Source organism: Melopsittacus undulatus, chromosome 2 (genome assembly GCF_012275295.1).
Source record: "Melopsittacus undulatus isolate bMelUnd1 chromosome 2, bMelUnd1.mat.Z, whole genome shotgun sequence".
Classification (NCBI taxonomy): Eukaryota; Metazoa; Chordata; class Aves; order Psittaciformes; family Psittaculidae; genus Melopsittacus; species Melopsittacus undulatus.
In genome coordinates, this window is record NC_047528.1 from 7,353,092 (window position 1) to 7,379,777 (window position 26,686).

At 44.7% G+C, this 26,686-nt stretch overlaps 1 protein-coding gene across 1 annotated transcript in view; it reads right to left on the reverse strand.

Annotated features, from left to right (window-relative positions):
• ME3 (malic enzyme 3) overlaps positions 1-11,196 on the reverse strand; it is a 95,154-nt gene extending 83,958 nt beyond the window's left edge. Inside the window, 2 exon segments of the mRNA XM_034074353.1 lie at positions 10,947-11,115; positions 11,117-11,196. Coding sequence (XP_033930244.1) covers positions 10,947-11,115; positions 11,117-11,139 — 192 coding nt within the window. The 5' untranslated portion in view covers positions 11,140-11,196.
• Between the last annotated feature and the right edge of the window lie 15,490 nt (positions 11,197-26,686).

Below are 26,686 nucleotides of genomic sequence, written 5' to 3' on the forward strand. Positions count from 1 at the left end.
CCAGTTTCAGCAAGCATCAGTCGTGCATTCATTCTTGTTTCATAATCTCAGTCACCCTTGACCAGGGAACATCTGGAAGGTCACAATTCAAAGGCACATTTGGAACTTCTATGAAGCTACAAGAACTCTCCAGAGCAGCTTCAAGCTCTCCAAGGTATCTCACTCAGAGCCCCCACTTTGCCTTCAACAGCTCTTGTGCACAAGTCCAGCTCTTCTGCGTGCCAGAGGACAGCTTCTGGCATGAGAAAGGCATCACTGAGCAGTCGCTCCAAAGTTCATAAGGAAGATGAATGAGCTTGGACAGATGATGCTAAAATAGATGGGACTAAAAAGCACTTCTGATTTCTGGAACACATAACTATGGAAGCAGCTGGAGCCTTCATGGGACTCTCTATCACTTGAAACAAATGATATTGGCATAATCCATTTTTGCTTTGAAATTTCTGGCTTAAGCAATTTTTCACATATGCTTTTGTTTTAATTACTACCCATGAGCAGAATACAATGTGAAATCCCACCATCTTGCTACCTTTAATCTCATCCTTCTGTGATCAAACAGTCTCGAACAGTGGAACTGCTTATTCCTGAATCCTCAAAAGGCTTGATGCAAAGTTGACTGAAATCAGCAGAGAGCCTCCCAATGCTTAAGCCTCTGCTGCCCCTCAGAAACCCAACAGCAATGCTCAGGGAAACCTCAGTGCTGTCACAGGCACTATTTTTTTTCCCTAGACATAAGCCAGTGAAAGCTGCTGGCATCAGCACATGGAGGGAAAGGCATCTCACATGTGTCTCCTTCTAATAAACACTGCTGCACATCACAACCTGGGCAGTTTACCAAGGCTGAGAGGAATCTGTTGCATGTGGGCAACAAGAAACAAGTCCCAGGGGTACGTGTACAGGAAATCCTCAAACTGGAGAGGGGAAAAACCCCAACCTTTTTTTACCTCTGATCAACCAAGTCTGTGTTTCACAGACCCACAGAATGGTTTGGGCTCATTCAGTCCAGAAATGAAAGCTCATCCAGTACCAACACCCTGCCACGGGCAGAGACACTTTCCACTAGAGCACACTGCTCAAAGCCCCATCCCCAAAGTCTGTAAGACATCAGTGTAAGCTAATTCACTGGTGGGTGTAAAGTAGCAGACACCAACCACAACCCACTCTGTGTTACCATCAGCATTAACATCTGCTTGGAAAGCTTTCTGCAGACCCACCTTCCTGGAGCACATGGTCACATTTATCCTTGCTTTCCATCACTTTCACCGTGAAGCCAAGACATCTGCTAGGCACTGGGGGAAGACATGTTCTCAGTTCTTCTTCCCAGCATCCTCGTCACTTCAAATACTTTGAGATCATAGAAATATAGAATGGTTTGGGTTGGAAAGGACCTCAGTGTGAGGTGTCCCTGCCTATGGCATGGGGGCTGGAACTGGATGATCTTAAGGTCCTTTCCAACTCTAACTATTCTATGATTCTATGATTGCTAGATCTAGAATCCTTGATACAGTATTAGGGGAGAAAAGGGCCTTGTCTCTCCAATAAATTTAATCGAAATATCCAATTTATGGGCACAGTTGTTTTATCCCAGCAATTAGCTAAAAACACAAATGGCAACATGAAGGCATCTAATTCCCTGTGAGGTGGGTAATGGCTAACAGGGAAAGTCTGGGCTTTGGATGGGTTTTTTTACTGCTTGGACCAACTTATCTAGCTGGGGATATAAAAACATTGAGTTGCAAGAAGAAAGGCCGTGAACATTAAAGTCCTTGGGTTTACTTCTATTTCCCCATGCCTAATAAAACACATTTCTCTCCCTCCAGCCCCTGCTCTGCTTTACATGCACAGACCATCTTGACAAACTCTTAATAACCTGAACATTTCCAAAAATGACAGTATTTGGCATGTATAATCCATTCTCTCATTCGCAGCTAATCACAGCTAAACTTACCTGCAGCTTTAACATCAAGCCCTTCAAATGAAGATTAAACAGAGTTTAATGGTTTCCATCACAAATCTAACCACTAGGCAAAGTGACAAATCCATGAGCCAAGCCAAAGAGTTAAAGTTCAAGACGTCTTGTGTAGGAGAACACAGCACTGCTGGGTTTGAAGTAACTAATTCCTTCCTATGTTGAGAAACAGTCAAGCCTTCACTACATGTTTTATGAGGCTGAACAGAGCTAATCCATATGGACGTACTACAAAACACACATCACTTTAGAAGTCAGACACAGAAAAAAACCATCCCCTAAAATGTGGAGCTGATCTTTTTTATACACAGTACAGAAATACACTGAAAGTCTGTTTCAGTTCCATCGTTCCATGTGTTGAAGAAGGTTCTGTGTGCAACAGAGCTGCAAAGTGAAGTTAAGCAGATAATGTTGATATGCAGCAAACGTCTGTGCCGGTGTTATTTTCTTTGTCAGTCTGCTCAGTTTATGTCCGAGTTTTGTGTTTGGCAGCTGCAGAACTATAAAAAGCTCTGCCATTTAAAACATTTTTAAAAGGAAGATATTGAATTAGGCTGACAATGCAGAAGTCGTTTATCAAAATGTCACGTTGTTTGGGGAGCCAGATAGCAAGTGTCACCCCTGGGCTTCAAAGAGGAGCTTAAAAATCAAAACCATGCTCAGCATCTCTACCAGAGCTCATTAGAAGCTGAAAGTAGTGAAGTTTGCTGTTGTGCTAAGCCTTCTATTGAAAGAGGGAATTACAGCACAGTGTTTATTCTCCCCCAAGCATCGAGGCCCGTCTGACCTGCTCACAACAGCACTGAAGCTCAGTCTGTCCCACAAGAATTCATTTGGGTAAAAGCTATAATAGGCTGTTCAAGGTTTGGTAGCAGGGAGGAAAAGAGAGAAAAAATAAGTGACAGTCACATGAAAAGGAAGATACAAAGGAAAACCTTTGTGTTTTCAGTCTGACTTGTCTCTTAGGCTTTGCCAGCATAAGAGTATTTCTGGATCCAGAAGCCCAAGGATAGGTAAAATAACCATTTGCTTCTTAGCTTCCTGATTAGTTGCTAAAAACCAACCAACAACAAAGCAGGACAATCTCATGTATGGCATTTACTTAGAGATGGATACAGGCAAGGCTTCTCCCATGCAGGACAGCATCCAGGGTTCAGCTGTTGCAGGCATGCGTGTTGGCAGCTCCAAAATTAGATTCCAGGGCCTAACTGCATGGGCTCGGTGCTAAAAGAGCTGGGGTGCTGTCTGCACAGGGACACGCACCAGCAGTGGTACTCTTTGAACTGAGGAATAATTAGAACATGGATACCATAAGAGAGCTGCCAAAAGCAGATGTTTGCACAGTACAGACAGACAACCAGACAAGTTGTGGGGCAGGAGGGTAAATCTGCATCACTTATAGCAAGACAGACAAAGAAAATGATCCCAAAGCCTTGGAGAAGCCTAAACATCATCACCAATCACAACTCTCCCCTACAGCAAGGGGCAGCAATAAAGTGTAGTTACTCATCAGTCCCTACCTTTCCTTTCCCAGCTCTTAAGGAATGCCAGTAAGAGTAGCTCAATTCTTCTCCTGGAGCTGGCTGCTGTAGAAGCTAAAGAGGAACTCAATTTACATTCTCTTTATCCAAAGTCAGCTCAAACAGAATTTGCTCTAAGACCAGTTTTGTTCAGCAAGTGCCAGATCTGACACACCAAAACCACAAATGCAGGGGTCAAACTCTGCCACATAACGTTACAAAGCTGCCAGATCCATCCCTAGTAGGTACCTTATGGTACAGCAAATCCATCTGATAAACAAAACTGAGCAACAAGCTATTGCTCTTCATTTTGTGAATTAGCAGCTTCAGTTAAATCATCACTAATTCTGAGCAGCACCAGACTCATGTCAACTACAGCACTGCAGTCTCTCAAATCAATGACACATGTCACAATACTTATGTGGGCAAGGCTTGAAACCTGCTGAGGTCAGTGGATTGAAGACTGGGACCAGCCCCACATGTAACATGGTCACTATTCCCACTGTCATCTACAGTACTTCCAAAGTAATCAACTAGTTGTTTGCCACACTAGATGCAATGAATAAGAATGCTGAACAAGCTGTCACATTCAGCCCTAGCTCCATTCTAACCACAGCAATATCAGATTTCATGCTGTTTATCAAACAATTTATGTTACTTAAGTGCAATTCAGATGCCAAAAACCAACATAGTCTACCCTAAGAAACAAAAGCTACATTCAATCTTAGCTCTGCCCTACCAAAACATGCCTGGTGTAAGGATTAAGACTCCTCTAAAAGAAAGGGCATGATAAAAAGAAAGCAACAGAGGCAGCTGCCAAACTGATGAATTTCCACAACTTACAGGCAATTTTAAAGGTATTGTTACAACATAAACTGCTCAGGCAACAGAAACAAGCATTTTGGTCCAAACACTATTTACTTTTATTAGTATCTCACAGTGACTGCAAGCATAAACTCAGCACTTCTAAAAGCTGCTCAACAGATACTTCCAAGAGCTCTCAGTGCACCTACAAGGACCAATGTACTATGAGGTTATTACAGCACAGAGACAGGGTCTGCATCAGCACCCTCTCCCTGTGCCAGCAACAGATTCCCTTCCAATCCAGAAGAGGCCATGGAGATGCTGCAAGGGCTGGAGCAGCTCTGCTCTGGAGCCAGGCTGAGAGAGCTGGGCTGGGGCAGCCTGGATAAGAGAAGGCTCCTTAAGGGGATACCTTAGAGCAGCTCCAGTGCCTAAAGGGGCTGCAGGAAACCTGCAGAGGGGCTTGGGACAAGGGCCTGTAGGGACAGGACAAGGGGAATGGCTTTAACCTGACAGAAACAGGGGAGACTGGGATGAGATCTTAGGAAGAAGCTCTTCCCTGTGAGGGTGCTGAGGCGCTGGCACAGGGTGCCCAGATAAGCTGTGGCTGCCCCATCCCTGGCAGTGCTCAAGGCCAGGTTGGACACAGGGGCTTGGAGCAGCTGCTCTAGTGGAAGGTGTCCCTGCCTGTGGCCGGGGGTTGGAACTGGGTAAGCTTTAAGGTCCCTTCCAACCCAACCACTTATGATTCCTCCGCACTTCCAAGCTTTTCCACAAGAGCTTTACACACAAAGAATCAGTGGTATCCTGAAGGGCAGATTGTGACAGTGTTGGCAAGAGATGATGCAGATAAACAGGAAGGCAGACGGCCTCCTGGTTTGGCTACAAGGGAGAGGACCTGGAATCCAAGCTGGGGAAGAAAAGGGACCATATCATAACAAGTTGTTTGGTACCAAAACATTTAGAAATGCCATTGCCAAAAGATACCTTGGACTCAGAAAAAGATATGCTTGACCAAACAGAAATTAAACTCTACATGCTGGGATGAAGGCAAAACCAAATCTAACTGAGCATTTCCAGAATACTATCCCCCAAAATACTCAGCCAAAGTTCATCTCCTTGGAGTTTGCTTCCACTGAAGTCTATGGTGATACACATAGGCTTGGCTGATGAAATAAAGAACAAATGAAAACATGAAAACCACCTCCCTGCTCTGGACACCACTGAAGGCACATCACACTGCACAGGGCTCCAAGCCCACATTTCAACTCTTGTAGTGTTAGAGCACAGTTTCATAAGGAGCTTGCCTTCTGTCTTAAGCTGTGGTTTGGCTTGGGACTGCAGTGGCCCATGTGCTGCAGGGTTTGCCCATAGAAGTGTCTTGTTTGATACTCCTAGAAACTCGAGAGTCCTGTCAGGTCAGTTCATCTACATGAGCATCCTTTCTCCAGCAGCAGCCATAAACCTTAGGATGAATAAATAAGGTGGGTAAATAGGATACTCTTTCCCTGCACACTCCCATCCCTTCAGCATTTAGTCTGGGGACTTTCTTAGCCACGTGTGGCTTTAGTGTATACAAAAACCCCCAAGGGAGTTTATTTATTACCTTTTTAAGTGAAGTTGTATGCTAAAACTTGCTCAAATGGGCTCCTGAAAAATAAGAGGGACCTCCAAACTCAGCCCACCTCATACTCCTACTCTGCAAAACATAAAGAGATTGTAAGTTAAATGCTGGGAGTCACACAGCCACTTCAAGCCCCCTGCTTACCTCAGTAGCTTTATCTCTATCCGGACCTAAAGCTGGCCAACCCCAAACTAAAGCTGTAAGAATATGGATTTAGAGATTTACTAACCTGAGAACAGAATACTGACTTGATTTGATCTTGCCAGCTGTCATTCAGACACACTGTTCTGGTGCTCTTTACTGATTTTAAATGCAATAGTTTCACAAAGGCAGCTAATTTTTAGTTCGATTTCATCACAGTTACTGAGGAGAGCTGTGTGCAATGGTACCATTCTCAGCTGCAGTGGTAAATTACTGACACAGTGCAAAGAAACCTCAGCACAATTCTGATCCCTGCAAAGCTAAAGGACAAACAAACTTTCTACATTTTAATCATGTGCACAACAGCACATTCCAAACCCTGTAACAATTCTTTAAAGGCTCTTTGCAGTTCCAGACTGGTAATTTTGGGTTTGCTGGGGTTTTTTGTGGTGGGTTTCTTTGCAATTCATTATGACATATCCCATAGAAAGCAATGGAGAGCAGGCACAGACATCAAGAGTACAGAGTATTATCCAGATGTACACTGAAGACCCTAAATTCTGATCCCTGCACTGCACCTTGCAGAACAATTCAGCATGTTATCTCAACCCTTCAAATACAGCAATATCCTGCTATATAACTACTCTATGATTCTATGACAACAAACTGCAACCCCCAGCTCTGCATCTGTCTGTGACAGCACATCTCCAAGGAGGCATGATTTATCCCAAAAATAGGACTTCCAACAAAAAGCTTGAAGCACCACGAACCCTCCAACTGAACACTGCAATCAGGTGTCATGAGCTAAATCACAGGCAATTTTGCATAAGACTTTTGAATCCCTACAGGTGTGTGACCAAACTAGGAACTGTCCAGCTCAGTGTGTGATTGCTAAAACACAGAGGACACAATGCATAGATTGGACAAATAATTTAAGGACTGGATGCTGGAGAGAGGCTCTTCATCAAGGACTGTAGCAATAGGACAAAGGGTGATGGGTTTAAACTTAAGCAAGGGAGATTTAGATTAGATACATAGAAGAAACTCTTTTCTGTGAGGGTGGTGAGGCACTGGAATGGGTTGCCCAGGGTTGTGAATGCTCCATCCCTGGCAGTGTTCAAGGCCAAGCTGGAGAGAGCCTCGGTCACCAAAGAATCACAGAATCATTCAGGTTGGAAAGGACCCCCTGCCATGGGAAAGGATACCTCACTGTACATCATGTCACCTCTTTGGCACTCTTAGAGGCCCCCTTCAGATACTGGAAGGCTGCTATGAGGTCTCCATGCAGCCTTCTCTTCTCCAGGCTGAACAGCCCCAACTTTCTCAGCCTGTCTTCATACGGGAGGTGCTCCAGGCCCTGATCATCCTCGTGGCCTCCTCTGGACTTGTTCCAACAGTTCCATGTTTTATGTTGAGGGCACCAGAACTGCACACAATACTGCAAGTGGGATCTCAAGAGAGCAGAGTAGAGGGGCAGGATCACCTCCTTTGACCTGCTGGTAAAGCTCCTTTTGATGCAGCCCAGTTGGCACCTGGTCTAGTGGGAGATGCCCATGCCCGTGGTAGGGTGATTGGAACTAGATGATCTTGAAGTCCTTTCCAGCCCAAATGATTCTGATTAGCAAAATCTCATTTATAATCCATGCTTTACACAGTGTTGACATCCTTGATCAACATTTAGGAATTCAAATCAGAAAACCTGGCCAACTTCACACAGTAAACAATGACCAGAGGAGAGAAATAACTGCAAATCTCATCCATCCATCACCAGCTTTTCATTTCTTTCTTTCTGCTCAGGCAGATTTGGAAAATAGAAAAGCTTCTCAGAGGACAACCTGCTTTTACCCATATTTAGGATATTACAGAGGACCTAGCAGCATTGATTTCAGAGCCTGCTTCTTCAAAGCATCTTCAACCTAGTAAGCAAGCAAAGCCTTGGATCAATAACCTCAGACAGTGAATCTGCCTGTGGTTCTGCTGGAAGGACATAGTCATCCTCACTGAATAAATACCACACACTTCATAGCTTCAGACTGACAATTTAAACTTTACCCACAAGCTAAAAACCAGCCAGGGCATTGAATAAAGCAGAAAAATGCTTGCTGCCCAAAGGCTCACTTCTTTCAGAGGTTCTTGGAGAGATGTGAGAAATATCCCCTGCCTTCAACCAGATGAAAACTTAGAGTAGGATCCACTGCAGAAAAACAGCAATGACCCCAGGACCACATTTAGCTACCAAGGGAGTAAACAATAATTGCTATGTGATGAGAGTATAACAGCTGAAAACTTACTGAGATGCCCAACTGTGACTTAAACTACAGCAGCACAGAAGACCAAAGGACTATCAATCATATGCTGACATATGAACTGTCTGAAGCATCCCATTTCAAGCTGAACACAGTTAAGTCTTTAGGTACTACAAGGAACTGCTAAAAGCAACAGAGAAATAGAAGCCTCTTTACAGGAGTTTGGAAAGAGGGCCTGAGCTTTTACGAGTCCCCTAGGTGCATAAATAGCCAGTCCTTATCTCTTATCAAAGATGATAGCTGTTTCTGTCCTCACTTGGATGTGCTGTAGATGCCTTTATCACTGATTGTAAGATCCATACTGACAGAGGAACATAACAACATACACAGTAAACACCCAGGCAAAACTAGCTGAGAGATTTCCTATGGCCAGTTAAACATGGCATGCTAGAATACACTTTACCTCTAACAGAAACAGATTTCTTCCCTTCTCTTCACATGGACAGAAATCCATTTAGACTTAAAGGAAAATAATTTATTTCACTAGAAGTGGAAAATAATTTAGAAAAGCCTCAGTTCTGAAAATCATCAAATGGGACATTCAAAGTCTACTTTTGTGGTAGCCAGATCAATCTGAAACACATGAGAGATTCAACTGGGTTTGTGTTACTATTGAATTACAGTGAACAAAAATCCAACTATTAATTTTTCAGTTCAAGTTGATACATATAAGACTACTAGAAACATTAGCTGTGTCACTCTTTGTAACTATGACTGAACACCCAAAAGAAGAAAATGCCATCAAAACCACTTAATGCTGATGAACTATTGTTGCTTATGAGGCTGTTGGCAAATTCTCTTCTCTTCAGTCTTGCAGACATGCACTGTACAACGATCCAAAACAGACTGCCTGCAGAGTTGTTACATGCTCAGGAACACCCTGTGTCATTGCGTGATCTGTAGGGGTTCACCTCTATGGATGCTGAAATGGTACCAGGAGATGCAGCCCTGTGTACAACTTGCTACACAAAGTGAAAGCTGTTATCCAAAGAGTCTACAGCCCAGAAGGAGCCATATAAGTACACACCAAGCAGATGCTGCATAGAATCACAGAATGGTTTGGGTTGGAAGGGACCTGAAGATCATCCAGTTCCAACCCTCTCCCATCAGCAGGGACACCTTCCATAGACCAGGCTGCTCCAAGCCCCATCCAACCTGGCCTTGAACACTGCCAGGAATTGAGGAGCCCCATTAGCTATGAATATACTGTTTAACACTTATTTTTAAAGTAATTAGGGTATTTTTAGTGATTTTGAGCAAAATGAATCCAAGAAACTGGAACCCAATAATCTTGAATCTGACATATCTGATCCCAAAATCTGCATCCAGGTTATTTTTCCCTTTTTAAATTATGGAAAGGGATGGCAGAGTAGTGTGGGGCTATTTATCAAACACACATAAAATTATGTGTGTTCCTTTTCTGGGCTAAGAAAGGTGCTCATCCAGCTACATAAAGAATGGTAACTGTTTGAATAGAATAGGTAGAACAACATAGAATCATAGAATAGTTAGGGTTGGAAAGGACCTTAGGATCATCCAGTTCCAACCCCCCTGCCATGGGCAGGGACACCTCACATTAAACCATCTCACCCAAGGCTCTGTCCAACCTGGCCTTGAACACTGCCAGGGATAGAGCATTCACAGCTTCCCTGGGCAACCCATTCCAGTACCTCACCACCCTAACAGTAAAGAATTTCTTCCTTATATCCAATCCAAGTTCATTATTGTCCCTACATGCTAGCAAAGCCCTCTTGCTTTTGTTGGTCAACTGCAGCAGTGGCCTGGGGAGATGGATCCAGATCTCTTTAGACAGAGAGAAAGAATCAGTTTACTTACAAATAACAATTCATACAATTCATCATATGAATTAAGATCTTAAAATCAACCATGTGCTGCTCACAAACATACGTGTGGTATCCACCAATGTAAAAAAGTGACCCATTTGATAAATGGCAATTGACCTTTCTCCTGCTGGGCAGCACAGAGCCCTAGTCATTCCTAGCCTGAAGCTTCAGGGTCTCACTGTAAATGGTTGAAAACCTTTCTCCTAAAACTTGCTGCTTTTTGTTTAAGTGACATTGCCATTTCTGCAGCATTGAGAACACTTCTTCAGCCTGGCAAACCATGCTGCTTTGGTTACGCTATGGAGGGAGGAGTTAAACCAAGGACAACCACACCAAGGTCTAAACAACCGGCTCCTAGGCTGCAGTGTGCAATACTACATACATCAAAATACCCCAGGTGTTGGGTTTTAGGAGCATCCACGCTTTCTCCTCCGTTTCCATACAAACGGCTGTAGGTCCTACACGGGCTCTCCCAGTGCCACCACTGCAGCAGCCGCAGACACAGGGATGCCAAACAACCAGCCCCAAAGGCAGGCACTGGTGCTGAACCTCTAACACACCCCATGCTCTGCTCACACCAACCCGCAACCCCTCCCCACCGCATCCACCCCATCTGCGGGCCGCACACTGAGGACGGGCACAGCCAACGCTGCCACAACGCTTCCAACGCAGAAACACCTGCACCCCATGGCACCAAGCCCCTTCCACCCGCCCCAGCAAGCCCAAGCAGGCACCGACCTTGTTGAGGTGCGGGTTCCTGGTGATGTCGTACCCCCGCTTCCTCACGGACACGGCCTTGCCCCTGGCCGCCGCTGCCTCCTCCCCGGCCCGGCAGCTCCAGCCCCGGGCCAGGCTGAGGAGCAGCGGGCTCCGGCCGGCCGCCGCCATCCGCAGCAGGCGGCCGCCAGCCCCCGCCGCACACCGGCACCATGGTCCTGCCGGGGGCCGCTGCGCCTGAAGGCGGAGACGGAGGGAGCGGAGCCCGGCGGGGCGGGCCCGGCCGATCCCAGCCCAGGTGTGCCCGGCCCGGCCCCTCAGGGCGCGGCGGTGTCCGCCGAAGCGAAAGGAAACCTCGGAAGCAAACCCCGGCTCGACCCCGCGGCGTCTCCGCCGTTACCTGTTACGGGATGGGAGGGCACGGGGGGTCCGGCCCCGCCTCCGCCGGGGACACTGGGCCCATAGGGGGACACAGCGGCCGGAGGGGAGCGGGGGCTGCCGGGCAGGGCTTTGCCTCCCGCTACCGCGAGGCCTGAGGGAGGCCCTCGGCCCGCAGGGTGCCCTGTGAATGAGGACTGTACACACAGTATACAGTGACGGGGGGGAGGGGGGGGTGAACGGGCATTAAGAACATCCAGTTCCAACCCCTGCCAAGGGCAGGGACACCTTCCACTAGAGCAGCTTGCTCCAAGCCCCTGTGTCCAACCTGGCCTTGAACACTGCCAGGGATGGGGCAGCCACAGCTTCTCTGGGCACCCTGTGCCAGCGCCTCAGCACCTTCACAAGGGAAGAGCTTCTGCCTAAGAGCTCAGCTCAGTCTCCCCTCTGTCAGTTTAAAAGCCATTCCCCTTGTCCCAAGCCCCTCTCCAGGTTTCCTGTAGCCCCTTTAGGTCCCAGAGGGCTGCTTTAAAGTCTCCTTGGAGCCTGGTCTAAGGAACATGGTGGAAGATGCTGTACACTGTGTATATTATCTATATACTATATATAGTATTTATTATGTACAATACATATATATATTTTATATATTATTGTCTATATATTCTATTCACTGAAGAAGGCAGGTCCCTGTACCCACTTTTTTCAAAGAAATTACCTCTTTCATTCCTTAAAATGCTGACACCATCATAGAATCATAGAATCAATAGTTAGGGTTGGAAAGGACCTTAAGATCATCCAGTTCCAACCCCCCTGCCGTGGGCAGGGACACCTCACACTGAACCATGGCACCCAAGGCTCTGTCCAACCTGACCTTGAATAGAATCATAGAATAGTTAGGGTTGGAAAGGACCTTAAGATCACAATTACCATTCTCTTATTAAACCCAGTGGCTTTTACCCTACAAAAGAATGGTTCAGTTCCATCTTCAGATCAGCACTGTGCTCCCACACTGAGACCCGCTGTGAAGCTCAGGTCTGCTTTGGATGAAGGATGCTATCCAGCTTCTCCTGTCATTTGTGCTGCTGTCCATAGATGTATTTTTTAATATGCTTTAATATTTTGGGGTACAAATTATATGGCCCATGCAGAAAAGAATGGACTGCAGAGTGAACGGTGGATATGATTGTCCTTTCTTGCCTGGCATTTTATAGGCACCCCATACAGTAAAGTAAAGTAGACCTGAGTAGAGTAGAAATAATAGGATAGACTAGAATAGATATCATCCAATAAATAGAAGTTTTCAGTTCAATTCTATGACCTTATGATTTCTCCCTAACCAGTGTATGGCTTCATGCATTGCCCTCAGTGTGCCCAGGGTATTTACGCCTCTGATGTCAGACAGTAATTATATTCAAACCTCATATATGAGGGCTACTTAATATCTACTAGGACCATAGGGAAAAAACCCACCCCTGTGGCCTAGTCAGATACATTCTGAGAGTGATGTTTGTTTGGTCTTTGGTTTTTAACCCTCTTTCCTTTCAAATACCAGAAATTGGCCAAAATTGTAGACACACTATGGGAGAGATCCAGACAGAGGAGATCGCTGGCACCACATTATAATCAAGGAGATTCTTAGTGCATGCAGGACACAAGAAGGTATTTGCCTCTATTAGTGCTTTTTTACATAGCTGTAAGTTGGAAAAAATCTCGAGACTTGGATCTTGTGAGGATTTGTGGTGGCTGTGGCCATGTGCACAGCAAACAGGACATCTGACACTGCTCTTTGTAGGAGAGTCCATAACACTAAATCTCCAGGTTCTTGAGCCACTCCTAGAGAGCAGAGATAAAAACAGGAGAAACTTCCCTGCTTTGTGAAAATGCACCATTAAGTTGTTTGGGGAGATTTATGAGACAGAGGAAGAAGTGCCAAGCTGAGAGCCTGCACAGTGAGGTTGCTTTGCACAGCTGAGAAGTGTCTCGGGCAGTCACTCTTGCAGCGATAGCTGTCCACCTTCAGGCTGAGAGCAAAGGCATTTAATCCTGCCCCTCTACTCTGCTCTCGTGAGGCCTCACCTGGAGCATTGTGTGCAGTTCTGGTGTCCTCAACATAAAGAGGACATGGAACTGTTGGAACAAGTCCAGAGGAGGCCACGAGGATGATCAGGGGACTGGAGCACCTCCTGTATGAAGATAGGCTGAGAAAGTTGGGGCTGTTCAGCCTGGAGAAGAGAAGGCTGCATGGAGACCTCATAGCAGCCTTCCAGCATCTGAAGGGGGCCTACAGGGATGCTGGGGAGGGACTCTTCATTAGGGTCTGCAGTGACAGGACAAAGGGTAATGGGTTAAAACTAAAACAGGGGAAGTTTAAATTGGATATAAGGCAGAAGTTCTTTATTTTAAGGGTGGTGAGGCACTGGAATGGGTTGCCCAGGGAGGTTGTGAATGCTCCATCCCTGGCAGTGTTCAGGGCCAGGTTGGATGAAGCCTTGGGTGATATGGTTTAGTGTGAGGTGTCCCTGGATGGAACTGGATGGTCTTAAGGTCCTTTCCAATCCTAACTAGTCATTCTATCATACTGTGCCTTGGAAAATCTAGACAAGCTCGTCCTACCCATGGGACCTAATTTCACCATCCAGTGCTTTCCAGTAGAAAAACCCACAACTAACAAAACTCAGGATAAATCAGTTCTCTTTGCCTGTGTTGTGAAGTACTGTGTGCATCTCCTTGGAAAAAGCAGCCTGTAATTTCATGTTGAAAATGCTCTAAGAGAAGGACAGAACTCAGCTGGAGCACATAATAATATCATAGAATCACAGAATGGTTTGGGTTGGAGGGAACCTTAAAGCTCATCCAGTTTCAACCCCTGCCACAGGCAGCGACACCTTCCACTAGAGCAGCTTGCTCCAAGCCCCTGTGTCCAACCTGGCCTTGAACACTGCCAGGGGTGGGGCAGCCACAGCTTCTCTGGGCACCCTGTGCCAGCGCCTCAGCACCCTCACAGGGAAGAATTTCTCCTAATATCTAATCTAATTTATCATTGAGAGAACTGAAAGTAAAGGGGCTTTGGAGCTTGTCATACAACGTGCTCCCAAAGCAGTGATCTGAAATCGAGAAAACTCCCCAAATCATTGGTTCAGCCTCTGCCTGGGCACAGCTTCCACTATATCCCTGGAGAGAGCTGCCATATAGATCTTGACTGTGGTCATCTATCTTCTCCCCATCAGTGCTGGATTGAGGGTCATGACAGAACCATAAAGCTGTGTGTGAACTGTTGGAAGTTTGTTTTCCTTTCCTGGCCCTTGAACTGATAGAATTATTATCTTGATTTCAGGAATGTTTGGAAATATGTCAGGGCCATGGCACAGTAGCCCCTCAGAAGTTTAGGGTCTGTATGTGCAAGAGGGACATGAATAGGCAGGGAAATGGGGACACCACTTGTCTGGGGCTGCACAAGTCAAATAGCAGAGGTGGGAATTCCTGCACACCCCTTCTACAAGCGACTGCCAAAAAGTGCAAGAAAAGGAGTGTATCTGTAGTATCTCATTCCTAAATGGCCTGCAGAAAACAGCTGTATATAAGATCTCCCACTATTGACTCCTGAGGATACAGGACAGGAACATAAAAGGGTTATTTTTAACAAGCCTACAGAATTCTGAGCATTTTTGGCTCATGCACACACTGCCACAAGAATATATATGTATATAAAAATACAGATATATGCTTTTGACCTTCTTGTTGCCATATGCACTCTTTGATATACTTTATTTTCTTCATTTTAAAACTCTAGCCTATATGCTGCCAGGAGCAGGTATGTATTATATATACAAGTACAAATCAGGTTTTCTCTGCAGCCATGAACTGTCTCCCTCCTGTTGTGCAGACACCAGATAGTGTCTTGCCAGAGGGCTTCGCCTCTTCTACCTCCTGTTGACTGACAGCAGCCATCAAACTGATCTTGTGCTACTTTGTGAGAAACAGATTACAAATGCTGTGGTTCTAACACATACCTGGCACTGCAGAATAAAGCCTGAATCTGATTTAGGTTCTTTATCCCCAAGATGAAGAGGACTTGCTGTCAGACACACATGAATGCACTTTGTCTAATACGCAAGCCTCTCGAATGCAAATTTGATGGAAGCAATGGCTGAATTCTTGATTAAAAACTAGAAGGAGTGTTACAGAAAAGCTATGAAAGCGATGAAATGCACACTTATATTCAACATTCAGCTCTTAGGATTTTATTTAAGCTATTTTTCAGCAGCAGGAAGGAAACAATGGTTTGTGGAGCAGGATTCTATATACACATGGGGATTTGTGGGTTGTTACAGAATGCAATTGAAGCTTCAAACGATGTTATAAGAGCTAATTTATTCCTCCAGTAATTTAAGAAACCTCTTTGTGCTGTGGCCTTGCATTTAACAGTTTGGCATCTAACAGAACGCCAACAAAATACTCTTTAAATTTACAGAAGGATGAATCTCTAACATACAAAAGGGGACCTTACAGCATCTGTTCTTCTCTGGCATTATCTTTCTGCTCAGGAAATGAATCTTGCTGCCGTTATAAACTCACATTGGAGTTGGTTTCAAACCACATACCTTGAGAATTCTTGGCATTGTGCAGCGTGGGTCTCCTGGTTTATTAGATTTTGCAGCCTATAAACTACCCATTCTTGCAGGCTGCTAATTGGAGTTCATCACAACAGGAGAAGCCTTAGCACAATAGGGGCTGTGAGTTGGGGACCCCTCTGTACAACAGTGGCAAGAAAATCTAAGTGCTATGGAAGAGTAACTGTGGTAAACTTCCCATGCAGAACGTGATACAATATAGAATCATAGAACCATAGAATAGTAAGTGTTGGAAAGGATCTTAAGATCATCCAGTTCCAACCCCCCTGCCATGGGCAGGGACACCTCACACTAAACCATATCATCCAAGGCTTCATCCAGCCTGGCCTTGAACACTGCCAGGGATGGAGCATTCACAATCTCCCTGGCATTTTCATCTACTGCAGCATTTGGACTGCGCTTCCTGGTCATATTGCTATGTAGAATGTGTATTTGTGCATACATATGTGGAGAGTATCTGTAGAGTAATGTATATACAGCAAAATATAGACATTATAGATAAATGTATGCATTAGCTCAGCTAGAAGTTATGAGCTCAATTTATATGGAATATGCAGGGTATCAGGCTGGGTTGGAGCATGGGATTTAAAGGCAGCACAGGGATCATCATGCCAGCCTTTCCCAACTGCAAGCAATTACATACTTCATGTTTAATCCACAAGGATTCATGAAAGCCTGCTCCAGACGCAGCAGCCCCAGAACCCTTCTGTTCACCTCTCACAAATACAAGCCCTGAGGTTACAGACAAAGCACCACAGATGACTGCACGCTGCCATAAAAGAGCAGATTCCTGCAGGGGGATAACAATCCTCTATGGTCTTAAAAAACCTTTATTACTGCAGCCTGTCCCTTGCAGCAAAGTTCAAAGTCTTTTGTGTTTTTTTTAATATAGGCATAATTAATGCCACTGTGCTAACTCTGTATTTTCTCATACACTTTACAGATGGAGGGACATGCAGAGGGTTCTTGTTCATGGTCACATACTCAGACAGTGATGGAGCTGGGAACAGGATCCATACGTTGTGGCTGTCAGTCCCTGCTTACTTTGTCATCCATCACTAGGCTCCCTTGGTCACAGTTTACTCCTTGACATATGTTCTCATGATGTTACTCTTCAGCAGCAAGAGACTTTGCAGTCATCCAGACAAAAGCCATCTGCAGTTGTGCTGTCAAGGCCTTCATTAGACCTCTGGACCTCTTCCATGGTGTCAGCTAGTTTGAAACGATAATGATGATGGTTTATACTTACACCTCTTCAAATGAAAAATGAGCATGGAGATAAACACACTTCAGTCAATAAATTCTCCTGTCCTCTCTAATAGAAATGTTGGGTCTTTTTTCTGTTTTCCTCCCATCTTACTACAGATGTCCTAGCAGTACATTAACCCTGTAGTTCACATGCATGATCCTGCTTGTCCACATTCTTAAAGAACAATGGGCAGAACAGCAAAGCTAATGCACTCTGTAACATCTTAATTGCTACTAAACACAGTCAATTTATAGTGATACACAAGTATATAATGTTGATTTATTGTAAAACTGAGTTGTTTTTTTTTTGCATAGACAAAGGCTTTGAGCTTCCTCCTGTAGGAGGTGGCATAGTTTTACAGTTGCCTTCACTAGCACACTACATTACCTTCAGCCTGACAAGGGTAAGCATATAGGTGGCTGGGTTACCCTGTTTCTGAATAGCCCATTTGTCATGGCATGGAAATCAGAATCACAGAATCATAGACTGGTTTGAGTTGGAAGGGACCTTAAAGCTCATTCAGTTCCAAGCCCCTGCCATAGGCAGGGACACCTTCCACTAGATCATGAATGTGTAAATGTACAGCTGATATGGAAGTTTAACACTTAATGGTAACCAAAGCTTTAACAGTCATCTCTAGCTTTTAAGCAATAAAATACATATCATGCCAGAGTTTGGTCAAAGGAGGTTTAAATAATGACTAGCTGGTACAAAAGTAAGGTTAACGTTTTCTGACCAATCTTTTTCCATTGTGCAGACTTCCAATTAGCAGTTGGATTTATCAGTTCAATAGTTTCAGACTAGATATAAGGAAGAAGTTCTTTACTATTAGGGTGGTGAGGCACTGCAATGGGTTGCCCAGGGAAGCTGTGAATGCTCCATCCCTGGCAGTGTTCAAGCCCACGTTGGACAGAGCCTTGGGTGATATGGTTTAGTGTGAGGTTGTCCTTGCCCATGACAGGGGATTGGAACTGGATGATCTTAAGGTCCTTCCCAACCCAAACCATTCTATGATTCTAGGGCAATAAATGAACAGACAAAACAGTGTGAGAAGCTTCTAATGGAGATGATAACTTACACATTATCAGTGTTGTATTCATTGCCTTCTTTGCCAATTGATTTTTAAATGTTTTACTTACACATATGAAAAGGTGAGTTTTAAAAATAGCTATTTTTAATATTGAAAAATGAGAAAATAATGCCAGGTTGTACATAAGTGAGTATTATGAAAATGTCTGCATATCATGAAAGGCAAAGTACCATGAGGAAACCTGCAGGCCTGCATGCAAAGCATTTGTTCACCTTTCTCTCTCCAACCAGGCAGTTGTCATCCCTTCATGCATCCCTAAAAGACAAGCCTTTTGAATCTTAGGTGGAGCTTTTTCCAAGTGCTGTATTTATTTATTACCCTTTACACTCATCGCTATCCCAAAGGATATCTTCCTCAGTGGGCAAGTCTCCAATAGGAACTGTAGTAAGAGTAAGGACTGGAAGAATTCATCTGCTGAAGATTTCTCAGGCTCTTAGAGAAACTGGTGTATGGGGCAAGGCCCTTTTAGAAATCCACTTTAACTCAGCTGGCCTCCCTATAGTTATAGAATCATAGAACAGTTAGGGTTGCAAAGGACCTTAAGATCATCCAGTTCCAACCCCCCTGCCATGGGCAGGGACACCTCACACTAAACCATATCACCCAAGGCTTCATCCAACCTGGCTTTGAACACCACCAGAGATGGAGCATTCACAACCTCCCTGGGCAACCCATTCCAGTGCCTCACCACCCTCACAGTAAAGAACTTCTTCCTTATATACAATCTAAACGTCCCCTGTATAGTTTCAACCCATTACCCCTTGTCCTGTCACTACAGTCCCTAATGAATAGTCTATCCCCAGTATCCCTATAGCCACCCTTCAGATACTGGAAGGCTGCAATGAGGTCTGCAATTAACAATCAGTAGCTATCAACTGAAATTGCAACCATAGCCACCCAGTAAAATCATCTATAAGTGCCGTATCTCAAAACATGCTTCCTTTAAGCCCTTTGGCAAAGGGAGAACACTGGCACAGTGTTTCCAAGTGATAACCTGTCCACAGAGCACTGACCTTTGCTGTGCATCCAGCTCCTCATGGCAGAGCTGTTCAGAGGTGTCCTGATGAGATACAGCAGAGCAAACAACTGGTAGTGAGGAGCAGCTTGAAAGGTACAGATGTACGAGGCTGCTGGCACACACTCATCCTTGGAGCAGAGCTGCCATTTAAAACCCTGTGTGTAAAGCCAGAGTAACTGTTCTGCAGAGCCCTGTGCAATGATAGAAGACAAAACAAAGTGACAGGCTTCTTAAATTACGTAGCATAAAAGCCTGCTGTTTACCCAAGTGAAGCAGGAACCTTTGCTGGTTTTCTCATTAAACACTTTTTCTTGGCAATGCAAAGGTCTGCAAGGATCTGCTCATCAAGTCTTCAATCAATTCTAGAACCTCCACGATAATCTTCCAAAAAGCCTTTGGATCTGATTTTAGGAGCCTTTGAGACTCTTATGCCTCTGAAAAGAAATCAGGGCAAGTGCTTGTGTCCCTGCTCATGGCAGTGGGTTTGGAACTGGATGATCTTTAAGGTTCCTTCCAACCCAAGACATTCTGTGATTCTGTGGTTTTGGAAGTCAGTGGGTTTTTTACTGATGTAAATCGTCATATCTTTCTCTGCCATCAGTATTCCTCTTATTTACATTAGCAGAAGTTGAGCAGACCTGTATCACTGACCTGATCGCTCCCAACATCAGCATGTTTACTGAGTGCTTGTAGTTATAAATCCATGTTATTATGAGACATAATTATTACTTGTTATTATTACATAACTATTATCCATAGTTATTACAGAGACAAGAAAACCAGAAAAGAGGAAATGAACACTTTTAAAAGGCCATTTGGTAGAAGTGCAGGAAAGCTTGCACTTCCCAAAGTCAATTCATCTAAATAGTGTGCTGAGAAATCTCTGTCATCCACTCTGCAGAGGAGATGTAACAGTTTTGGGAATATGCCTTAGTTCATGGAGTCTGCCTGCATCAGCCAACTGGAGAGAGGGATTTTAATCAATGTGCCAATTTTCTAATCAGGATTGTGCCCATCATTAAACACCCTGGCCTGACAAGCTCCATCTGAAGCCAGCATTGCACTGAGGCTGCTGGGGACAGATCATTGCTTCTGCTGACTCTGCTTGGAGAAACTCTCCTCTGGCAAAGCAGCCGGCTCTGCTGGTGCAGTGAAGGGCTGCAGCACAGGCTGCCAGACCCATGTGTCAGAGAGAGGGGTTGCAAGGAGAGAGAAAGCAGCGATCCTGACACTGAACCACGCAGGAATCGGTTTGGGTTTGTGGCTTCCTTAGCAAATAGACATTCTTCAGGTCACAGTGGGGAATTCTGACACTGCAAAGGGGATGAATGGATTAGCAGGCAAAATAAGGACTGTCCCTACTTGTAGCTGTGATGTGTAAAGGCTGCTAGTACATCTGTATAGTTTTTGGGTCCATGCAGATGTCCAAGAGGCTTCCAAAAGCCTTTTTAATCCATGGAAAATGCCACATGTGAGTTAATGCTTTATGAGTTGCCATCTAGTACATGAGGAAAACATAGGTCATTGTAATGGTGAACTGTGCAAAATGCCTGATTTATGCCATTATGAATCTTAAATGATGAACTAATTTGTGTTACTTCTAGTAGGGGAAGGAAAGGTACAGCAAGCCAAAGGTCCATCCCTAGGGAGCCCAGAGCAACTCCATTACCACCTATTGGCATGTGCAGTGTTCATGACTAAGCTCATTCTCCAGGGCTGAGTGGAAGCAATTCATCACTGGTACACAGAAATGTGCAAGCAGCAAAGACTGCAGCGAGCCATTCCCAAATGAGGAATCATAGAAAGCAGCTTGATATCAAAATCACTTCATGTCTGAAACTCATATCAAAATTGATGTAAAAACTCTTTGTCTGCATCCCAACAACCCTCCAGCCAGCAATGGAAAGAATAGGAGGGGAGAAAAGTAGGGACATGCCAAGTTCAAAGCATATCTATGCATTATAAATCATCTATAAACCTTCTATGCTCAAAACATTTGCACAAGATAGATCCTGCATCTCGCAGCAGTGTGTGGATGGAGTATTTGTCCCTATTATGCAGTACTGAATATGTCACTGAAATGGAGCTGTGGACATCAGCATGGTCATGGACAGCTCTTATGTACCCTCCTCTCCTTTGACATATGATTAGCAGAATATCTAAGGGCTCAGCAACCAAGTGGTAGTGGAATAAATCCTCAACCCTGAACCACCAGAACAAAACAGAGGGGAGTGATAGGGTCTCTTTATCACAAGACACATTATCACTTGCTCAAGTGTCACATTGTCAGTGTGGTGTAATAAAACTTTGTGCATCAGAAGGAAATTAACAAAGGAAGCCCCAAACCATAGAAAATGGTCCAAAGACATTAGGTGTTAAACCACCGAGAACAGGATGGCTGGTTTAAGATAGGTGAACAGAGTCTAATCTTGAGCAAACAGAAAGATGTCTCCAGAGGGCACTTTCTCCTCTCCTAAACCAAGAGTTTAAGGGGCTGTGAATCACCAGCTGGGAAGTGCCTGACTCCTCTCATAGCATCACAGAATCACAGAATGGTTTGGGTTGGAAAGGACCTTAAGATCATCCAGTTCCAACCCCTGCCATGGGCAGGGACACATCACACTAGACCATGTTGCCCAAAAAGCATCCTGAAGCATGAGGCATATCTTTGAGCTGCTGTCTAGTACTTAAACAGGCAAAACTGATTAGTATTATTAGTATTAGTATTCTCAGAGACCAGTTGTGACTAGCCTGGTTTGTGTGCCAGATTGAATACAGTTTAGAAACTGATTTACAGCAGTGATTATGTGCCTCTCACTGAAGCTGGCTGCCTCCTGCACTGTGTATCCACGTCGGTATTCACTAGGTAATATCCTTCAGTTCATGGAGCAAAGCTTTTCCTGCAGTGAGAGAAGGGTTTCAGCTGACTCCTGCTGAGAGGTTGTGTCTCTATCAGTGAAATCCTGGTAGCTGAAGGATCAATCTGAATTAAGAGGGAGGTCTACGTGAGAGCTGGAAGCAGGCTGGAAGACAGAACACAGCAGCAAAATTCCTTTGGAGTACTGAGTGTGCTGGGAACCTCTGGTGTGATGTTCGGTGTACCAACAGCTGTAACTAAAGTGCTTAGTACCCTGACAGCGTGCCAGGCTTCTCCCCCATTCCAATACAGGCAGATCCAAGAGACTTTCCCGTCCCACTCACATTCCCTAGAACCTGGATGCTCATTGACACACGCTCAGCTGCATTTGGGAGCCTGCGTGAGTCACTGAGCTTGAGTTCATTACTCACTGCTGAGCAATACCTCAGGAATGAGGAGCTCTGGGGCTCAAGTGTCGGTGGTCACTGTACCCATGATGTTAAATACAGCAGGTCTGCCTGGGAACCCTCCGAGTCATCCCTCTTTGTCTCTTATTTATATAGTTACTTTTCGGCAGGGTTCAGGGACAGGGTGTTCCTGCTTTGGGGTTGTTTTGTTACCCTTGGGCAAACAAGCAGACAAACTGAGCAAGAAAATGGGTTGTATCCTTTGTGGGAAAGTGAGCATCTATGGGGGGGAGAAAAATGTGCTCTACATTCCCTCCACATGATGAATTTGAGATTCGTGGGGAGAGAAACCAAAAATACCCATGAAGAGGCTTCGGTTTGTGCGTTTTATTTCCACGGGAGCTTCCCAGAGCTGTTTGTTTGAAATAAACAACATAAAAGGAGACCCTCTGCCCACACTCTGATGTGAAGCAACTAATGGCTGCATCAGCGTTTCCACTCCTATCCTGCTTTTCAGATGGTTTCTTTTAAAAGCCTGCTCCAGACATGAACTTTGCATGTAATAATACTTTGATTTAGAGAAGTCTTTCATCTGAGCAGCACAAAGTGCTTTGAAAATATAAGTCAATTGGGGTACACAGCACAATGAGATGGGCTTATCTCCAAAGAGAAACTGAGGCGTTTGGCATCAAACACCCTGGTGACATTTTGATATGTGTTAAACCCCCAGATTTCTGTTCATTAATTCAGGTAATCACTTGAACCCATCACTGTTTCCCTGTCCTACTTCAAGATGGCTTTTGTGTTTTCATACTGTGAGAAACTTGGATCATAGAAGCAACTATTTCATTTAAAATCTTTTATCTAGTTAAATGCAGCTTTATGATGTGAGATAACAACAAAAAGTGGATAATGATAAAGATCTGGTGGTGAGTATAATCATCCTGAATTAATGCAACAGATCTCATTAATGAAACATTGGGAGTCACTGCAGATCTGCAGCCACCTTATGGGTGTCTAGCAGCTAATATTAACAGCACACTACATCTGCACTGCAGCAGAGATTAAAACAGATAAGGCAGGTGGGAGGAGGAACTGTGAATTATACTTAGCTGGGGTGGAATTAGCCCTTGGTCTCATAATTAGCTCAATCAGAGTTACTAGTGTGCTGTTGCAGTAAAGAAAGCCAACAGGGTTGGCTGGGCAGCGGGGCTACATCAGCAAGGGCATAACCAGCAGATAAAGATGTCATTGTCCCACTGGAACACCTGGAAAACTGTGTTCAGTTTTGGTCCCTGCTACAGAAAAAAAGATGTGGATGGGCTGGAGAGGATCCAGAGAAAGGCCACAGAGATGATCCAAGCACTGGGAAGCCATGTGAGGAAAGGCTGAGAGAGCTGGGACTGTTCAGTCTGGAGAGAAGAAGGATCAGGGAAGAACTTATCATCACATTCCAGTAGTTAAAAGGTGGCTACAAAGAAGATAGGAACCTGCTCTAGTGGAAGGCATCTCTACCCATGGGAGGGGTTGGAACTGGATGAGCTTTAAGGTCCCTGCCAACCCAAACCATTCTGTGATTCTATGACCTTATAGGAAACCACAAGACTACACAGCTCTAATGAATGCACATTCGAGCAGTTTGAAGTGAAGTAATTGCAGAAGAGTTAATTATATGAAGCATAAAACCAATGAAAGGGAGATGAGGTGCCCCTCCTGCCCATCTGCCCAGCTGCAAGCAGCGTGCATTTCCCTGTAAGCATTGTGGAAAGCATGGCACAGAATGCAGTAACAGGGGTGAGAAGGCAAACAGACACTGGAGGGGCTGAAGCTGGACAGTTTTAAGGTCCTAATCATCTCCTGAATCCCAGAATCCACAATTCGAGCCAATGTGGACAGTAGTGCTCTGATACCCTACTTGGTTTGTGACATTCACTTTGCAACCACTACCCCGTTTTGGAACAAGATGATCCAATACCTTACTTGCAAAACAGGAGCCCTGGAAAGAAGACCACAGCAGGCTCCATTTGGGGTACTGTAGAGTATCACAGAGGGAGGGTGCAAGTCCTTATTAGTTGTCTTCATCTCTGTTTCTCTTTCTGAACATGTTTTTTTCCCAACCATTATAATAATCAAATTTCAGTAGTCAAGGACCACCACATCTTCTTCTGCATGGTCTGCTTTCCAGTGCAGACATTAATTACCACTGTTTCACCTTAATGACATAACTAAGAACAAAATGCATTGATTTCAGTAACTTTACCTCCAAACAAATACATTTATACTTCACATTACATCCTGTTCAAATCCCCCAAGGATCACAGTGTTGCCATTCACATATAAACCAATTCCCTGACCTTTACCAGCAGAAAATGTATTTCAGCTTTAATTCTGGGGAGGCAAGAGAAGGGAATGTGTGTGATTGATTGCTAATAAGCCACACAGCACTCGCTATGCTGCAAAGACTGTAGGCTCATGCATTACTCTGATGACTTTGAGGGGGGAATGACAGTCCTGCCCTACAGTATATTGATTATCAAAGCAGCTGCCAGAAAACCCCAGAGGTGAAATATTAAATATGCATTGAACTTGGCCCTTTCTCACTGCATCTCTGCCCAAGATTTGTAATTGAACAGCTCAAGGCATGAAATGGTCCTGTTTGCATTGGCTGTGTTTCTCCTGAGGAGCCCTCTGTAAGTATGGTGTCAAAACAGCTCCCATCTATAGCCTGGTAATTCCTGCCCCTGTCTCCTGTGATTCCCATTTTTCAGTAGGGAACCTGCACCATAACTAACCAGTGACTTCTTTTTAGGATCCCATGGGAATGCTGCCTCTAAACAGAGGAGTTTCTCCTGTCCAGCCTAGTGACCTGAGACAAAGGGCATCATTCCCATTGGGACTTTCAATAGGTTCCTGTGTGTAACTGCAGTTGCAGTAGATAGAAATAACCCTTATGGCACTGCACAAGAACTCAGGGAAGCTGCACACTGTAACAGGAGGTCACTGAACTGATGTATAGCACAGAAAGCGACGGCAGCAAAGGGACTGATGTTGGGATTGCAGCAAGAAGGTACGTCCTGGCTGTGTGCAGAAACTACACTTTGGTTTGTGTGGAAGCTTGTGGCATTACATCTTCTTTTTTCCCTTTGGATTAACCAAGGGTCATTGCTGGTGGTATAAAATCCTTTTAACAGGTGGTTTAGGGCATGGCCAACTGCGATCAAGGGCAGCACGTTCACTCCCTGCTATTACAGAGCACTCACTGCCTTTAATCCCCAGAGGTGAGTGATGTTCTGTATTTTACAATATGGCAAATGCATCTGGCAATGGTCAGAGATGGGGTATGAAAAAGCATTTTTATAGGCAAGCAAACATATAAAGCTGTTCTGGGCAAGGTCAGGATAATTCCCAATGCATGTTTTGGCTCATCATGAAGATCATCTGCAAAACCTACATACAGAAAACTGCAGGCGAGACTAATGAAACCTTTAATCATTGACCAGCAGGAATAGTTTATTATGATTTAGTTTAATAGTCCTTTCAGCCAATAAATATGGGCCATTACCTGCCCATGAGCCTTTTTTTAGCTCCACATGAGTCACACATGAGAAGAGACCCTGTATGGGAAGTGTGTGTGTGCAGACACTCATTGGGTTGGAAGGGCCAAAGCCAGATCTGGTGTATAACATCCACACCCACAACAATTACATTGGAGTCACTTCTCTGTGTCAAAAGCACAGCCTTGTTTATAATGAACAATTCCTTTTTAAGGCTAATGCCGGAAGATTGGGTGCCTTTGGCTTCTTTTACCCGTTATTTGAGGTTACTTTGTTTGGCTGATAAAAGCCCTACTTGAATGTGTGAGATTGACGCTGGGGAGCACAATAACAGGATATGGTCACAACAACAACTGACTGGGAGGTTCACAAGCAACAAACTCAAAACACTTGAGCTGTTTTATGGTAACAGCCCTTTGCATGCTTCATCCCCAGCCACTGGTGAAGAACTCCCTGCACCCAGGCCATGTTTCCCACAGAGAAATGGGAACATGCTGCAGCAGTAACCAGGATGTGAACCCACATCCCAACTAACCCCTCACTGCCTCAGCCCATGACATACAGTAACAGGGAGTTA